The sequence below is a fragment of the Fusarium tjaetaba genome (assembly GCF_013396195.1).
Source record: "Fusarium tjaetaba strain NRRL 66243 chromosome Unknown NRRL66243_c0000485, whole genome shotgun sequence".
Lineage (NCBI taxonomy): Eukaryota > Fungi > Ascomycota > Sordariomycetes > Hypocreales > Nectriaceae > Fusarium > Fusarium tjaetaba.
The window spans coordinates 24,879-30,878 of record NW_023501681.1 but is presented as its reverse complement, the minus strand read 5'-3'; the positions used below and the strand labels follow the sequence as shown (position 1 = coordinate 30,878).

General features: G+C 48.8%; 1 protein-coding gene across 1 annotated transcript; it reads right to left on the bottom strand.

The window, feature by feature from the left end:
- Positions 1–3,170: 3,170 nt before the first annotated feature.
- FTJAE_13829 (FMn-binding split barrel-related) lies at positions 3,171–4,013 on the bottom strand (the record flags this gene model as incomplete). The annotated part of the gene is made up of 1 exon (XM_037347009.1): positions 3,171–4,013. The coding sequence occupies one exon, from the start codon at positions 4,011–4,013 to the stop codon at positions 3,171–3,173; it is 843 nt and encodes a 280-aa protein (XP_037199154.1).
- Between the last annotated feature and the right edge of the window lie 1,987 nt (positions 4,014–6,000).

Here is a 6,000-nt window from a genome sequence, read left to right as displayed (position 1 = left end):
GCCCCCCCCTCCGGGCTCTCAGCCGTCGCTTGGCCGGTCCCTTGAATCGTTTATTGCGCTGGAACCCTGCCCGGACATTTTGAATTTGGAAAGGGTAGGTAGATTGTTCGTCGGTTGTCTCTTGATTCTCGAGACTGCCCGTGCGGGCCCGACCCGAGCTACGGGCTTAGACTACGGCTATGGCTGCGGATAGGGACCGACGGGGTTTGGGACTGGGGAATCAATTCCATTACATGAGACTTATTACAGCGCGAGTCTTGAGGATTTGGGACAAGATCGATTGGGTAGACGCTGAGCGTCAAGTGGCGATATATCGTGAGAGATGACTCGTGGCGGGATCACTGAGAATTCCTGAATCACAAGCAACCCTCTATCCGTGCAGTGCTACGTGTTGACTCTCCAAGGGATAAGCGGGTGAATTGCTTGAGAGGATTGAGATTGACGGGCGGTTTGAGGTGAAAGCGTTCAGGTCACATCAGAGTGCATACATAACGTTGTTGTGTTATTCAGGGGTTACAGTTGGCTACCTACCTGCTTGGCGATCAAATAACATTACGGCACCCCCAGCCAAAAGCCATCGACCCCGCTTGGAGGCACACAATCGCGCAGCTTAAGATCTCATAGAAGCATTTGCCTCGTGGAATGTGCGTTATCTATTGGGGTCTATACAACTAGTTGCACAGCGCTTGTTGGTGGTGACTGATGAGAGGCCTCAGTTGTCGTTTGACTCTGGTGGAATATTATCCAATTTTCCCTCTAAGTCAACCAGGAAATTCATTGTGCTTAATCTGAGCACGATGTCGAGTTTCTTTCTCTCAAAAGCTTGTTCCATATCAGTAGAATGGATGGAAGCCATTATTCGGCCAACCAAGTGAAAGAAGACCATCCAGCCATCATTTCTCGAGGTGCTTCCAATGACGGCATTCAGCAGGACGAGAGCGTTTCATTCGATGGCATATCACCTTTCCAACAGCTTTCAGCTCCCCCCTCTCAAGCCAAAAGCCTAAGCGAATGGGACATTCTCACTTGGATGCCAATCACCAACCGTCACCATTCACTTAGTTCAACCCCCAAGCCAAGCCAAGCCATTGTAAATAATCGACCGATAGTTCCCCATCCAGAACCTCCATCTAAGAGCATCAGCGGCCAAACCGTGGTCTGTGTCCCACCAAAACAACTCCCCCTTGGCTGGCCCTTGCTTCTCTTTTCCCGGCGACATGGGCGTTGGGACTTGGGCTTCCGGGGAGGGAATAACACCACATCGGCGCTGACAAACAGCGAGATGCCTGCTGTAAGCCACTCGCAAGCCCCGATGTCTGTGTAGCTTCGCGAACGGTAGATACCCCCTCGCCAGCGACTTGATGACTGTCGTCAAACTTAAAGGGAAATTGAATAAGTCTATACGCCAGGATGATTGGACGAGCCTGTTTTGCCTCAGGACTGAGGGGGGGACTCTGTTGTGCGGATCATGGGTTCAACTTCAATATGATGCTGCTGTTGGCCCATGCCAGCCGCTCTTGGCCTGGCTATCATTCGCTTCGCTTAGGGGCAAGACAGGGTCGTGCGTTTGCGTTGCGGTGTGCCAGTTGATGCGGAGAAGATACCCGTAGATACGGGGGTTAAGTGCCTTATCAGCTCACATCCAACGCCGTCCCATGCAAAACAAGCCTCTTCATGCATGTATCACGGCTAATTTTGCAGCACCAGGTCGAACCGACAGACTCTCAAAACTTGTCTCCCAGCTGGTCCGACTTCTTGGAACGGAACATCCTGTCTCTTCCGTCGGGCTCCAACCCCGGCCCGAGATCCTGTACCGACTGACCAGTAAGGGTACTCGTCAGCTGCATGAGCACTTAAAGTCTAAAAGTCAGTGATTCTGGGAGTGAGTGAGGGATAGACTAAAATGACTTCCAACAGACAGTGCAGCAAACCTTCCTCTTTGGGGGAGATCATTGTGCTGCGGCAATGTTGTTCCGTAGGTAATAAAGAAAGGCACCTTAGCAAGACCATTTCACATGCAGAGTTCCGTAATTCGTTGGACTGAGCCGTTCTCATGTCTCTTTGTATTGAACTGCAGATCCTTTGTACATACGGAGTACTCGTGTCCCTGTGCGAAACAGTACCGTGAGCATCATGTACGGCTGAGTGTTTTCTGAGACACCGTGATAGGATATGTAAAGGTCGGCAGAACATCTGCATCTTCGCAGTAGACTGAGATTCCGATGGCTTGCTAGATTGAGATATGCTATCAACAATAGGCTTACGCTAGCTCATCCCGCGTTTCTCACACAATATTGGCGCATGTTTTCCCCACAAACATGCAGTTCCCAGTCAACATACATGCTATAATCGGAACTCACGGGTAACGCAGGGTATCGGATCGTCCGTGGCCCGCCGGATCAACCCGTGCGACTATGTATGTACGTAGGTATGTACGTAAGTCGTGAAACCCACGACTCTTATCGCTATCCCTTCGTAGCCCTTCTAGCCCTTGCACCAGTTAAGAAGAGGCATGACATCTTTGCTCGCCCAGCCGTCCCTCCTAAATGCAGTTAAGTGCATGGCCACATAGTGAAGGGAGAGCGACACCTTGAGTTGTTTGTGATGGGACACGGATCGTCACGGGCTCGGAGGTCAAACAGCTATGTATGAGCCAAGTCCCCGATCATTGGAGGTGGTAACTGGTGGCCACACCACATGTTGCCAAGCCTGGCGACGCGGCTTGCCAAACGTGGGCGCTGTGTGAGACAAACACGCTCGTATCTCATTGCCAATCCCGTCCGACCGTAGCACATAACTACAGCAGAAATGCATGTCAAGTGAGACAACATGTCTCCAAATTGCTCAAAATGTGGATTCGGTTATCTGCGTGCCGTGTTCAAGAATCTCCCTGATAGTACAGTACAATTTGTCATCTCAAGGGACACAAGGAAAAGGAAAATGTTATGCAAGAAAGGCTCGTACTGCCATACCAGATATTGCCGCCCCAGCTTATGTAAAATCAACTCCTCTGGTGTGAACCATTGCGGCAGCCATTAAGTATGGCCCTATATTCGTAGCAAACACATATGCAAAAGAATGTTCCCGCCCGAATATTGTATCGTCTCAAACAGGAAGAAGACAAGAGGAAAAGAAAGGAGCGCACCCGTTCGGATAAGGCGATGCCACTACTACAGCTCTGCAGTATTAACTGACCACTCACTCCAACCTCTCTCCTCGCCGGGAAGCTTGATGCTCTCCCATTCATCTCTGGTAACGCTCTTCCACTCATCAACGGGCAGCCAGCCGATTCGGGCGCGGTCGCCAAAGCCGCCAACCCAGTAGATCTTGGTTACGACCAGACGCGCCCAAGCGCTCTCGTGGATCACATTGCCAGGCAGCCAGTACTTGGCGTCCTGGTGCTTGCGTGTGAAGCATGCCGCAAGTTTCAGTGCTGATACCGGTGTGGTCTCGATGGGCTCAAGATACCCAAAGAGGGCAAAACGTGGCAAGTTGGCCGCAGAGTAAGGGACAGTGTCCGGCACGGAGAGCGACTCCTCCAAACGGCTGTTGTAACCATGACTGGAGAGGAAGGGGATATATGCTGAGAGTCGTGATAGAAGGGAGATACGCTTAGTGGGCGGATAGGGTGGGACCCAGTTCATGGAGAGGGTAAGGTTTGATCCAGCCCGAACGTTTCTAAACGTGGTTGCGATCTTGATCTCGAGAATGGTAGGGTTACCTTCATCCTCACAGTCCGCCACATAATCCATCATTCCGATAGGAACGCCCTCAAGTCCATTACTGTCGGACTCGAGTTCTATATTAGATCGTCCGGATGGGAAGACGGTAGAGAGTGTCGCAAGCTTGGTAAGAGCAAGGATGCGGCGTGCCATGACAACGGACTCGTGGACCGTTGGGATCTTATGAGGAGCATTTGTATCGGCGTTATCGTTGTCGCCAAAGATATTGGACGCCGGTGTGAAAGCCTGGGCCGTGGCAGCAAAGCCTGCTATGGCATGCGAGAACTTCATGACGTCGTTCTTGATCGTATCGCGTAGGTAGGCAGAGTCGATGGCACCGAAAGGCTGATGACAAGGTTGACCTATGATGCGCTGGACACGGTTAACCAAGAATGAGAACACGGGCGGGAAGAAGGTGACAAAGGTAAGCCAGGCGAGGCGGTGGGAAATCCGATGGCTTTTGGCTTTGGATTCTGCTGGCGCGTGAGGAATTTGCTAGTGAATAATGGCGGAAGTTGGCCGCGCTAAGCTGAGGGGAACTGATCCCATGATGGATGATGTTACTCTCGCCAAGGCTCATGTCAGTAGATTGATAAGATTAGATCCTTGCACGTTATCGGCTGAAACCGGTTGGCAACCGTTCAACTGTCAAAACCGACCCACAACATTTTGATGTTGCAAGTACCTACCTAGGCTGACGAGGAGTCGTTGATTCAATTTCTTGATATGGATCAGCAGTATTATACCAGTATTATACGAGCCAGCCGGCGAAAAACGTATGATTCGCTTTCATACTGCTAATGAGTGTCCGAAAGAGACAAGCAACTTATGACCTCTGATGGCCTGACCTGAACGGCGAGACCTAGGCAGGTGAGTTTATTTAGTATGACTTAGTAGGATTTGGAACCCGTAGTTCGTCTTGGCACTATGGGTAAGTTTTCTTGCTCCCTGTGGGGAGGTTCCTCAAAGATCTCCTTCGTCCAAACTTGGCTGTGGGCGAGGATAGTATTCAAGCAACATTCCAGTTTGAGAAGTCTTCATACTCTGAATGAGCTGTTATTGCTCGTAAGTTACTTCAAGGTTCATGATGTATCTTTGTCAACGCTCATCTGTCGTTGAATATTGTGTGAAGTCATGGCCAGAGTACAGTTACAACTTATTTGTCGCTTTGCGACTTGGCAAACCACACCGGACTGACGATTCGGAGCTACAGCAACGAACCAAGCTCGGCCTAACGAATCTAAGTTCACTTGAACTCAAAGCAGATAATTTTGGTCTATTTGATGATTATGTGTGGGTCAGCAAGTTGAAGTAAAAATCATAAACCTCCCTCAACATAGATACTTGAATGTATTCTAGAGCATGAAGTTTGATATGACAATATCTAAGAAGCAGCAGTTCCTTTCCAGATCTCAAGTAGCTTACTGGATAGGTAATGCATATCATCTTAAATATAATGCTCAGGGATGAGTTGTAGTACAAAATTCATCATCAGCTCAGCTGTATATCTGCCCTCAACCTCTCAATGGGGTTCAGATATAATAGGTAGTTATGAATTGCAACAGCCGCATACAGAATCGAGGTCAACTTCTTTTGCTTTTTTTTTTCAGATGACTTGGCTACTACCATTGGGTATGACCGACTCAAGACAAAATACTTAGCTACCTAAGTTGTAAGTGCTTGAATAAAATTTCAATTGACCAAAATCTCAGTCGCCATACTCCATGTTTATCTTAAATTTGGTTGATGACAGGCAACCAGGTTAAAACGGGTCATTGTAAGCCCCTTGGATCAATAGTTTCAAATCATCCAATTTGTCAATTTGACTGATGCCGGATTCGAAAGGTTTCTCAACACAAAGTCGAAAGCCAGTCGACAAAATAGAAACCAGATCCTGGAAAGAGGTAAAGCTTAGCAAATTCCAGGATAGTTGGTATTCATGTACCGGAAAACTGTCCTCAGGGCCGTGTATCGTCAAGTGTTCAGACCTGGTTTTCTTTTCCCCCTCTCCAAGGATGAGCTTGACTCACGTAACGTGTTCATAGGTAGTCAAGTTGGTGTATTTGTTGCTCTCATCTATTGTTTGCTTTATGCGACTCCTTGCTGGCCAGAAGATTAAGGCAGACTGGAAGCTGCTAAGACAAGTTATTGAGATACGCTGTCTTTTTTCATATGATTCTTCGCTCTACCTAGCTTTCTGAGATGCATCGATCTTTCCAGGCAGGCAGGGGAGACACTTCTATAGAGACTGCTCAATCATAATCATCTGGCGAAGTTC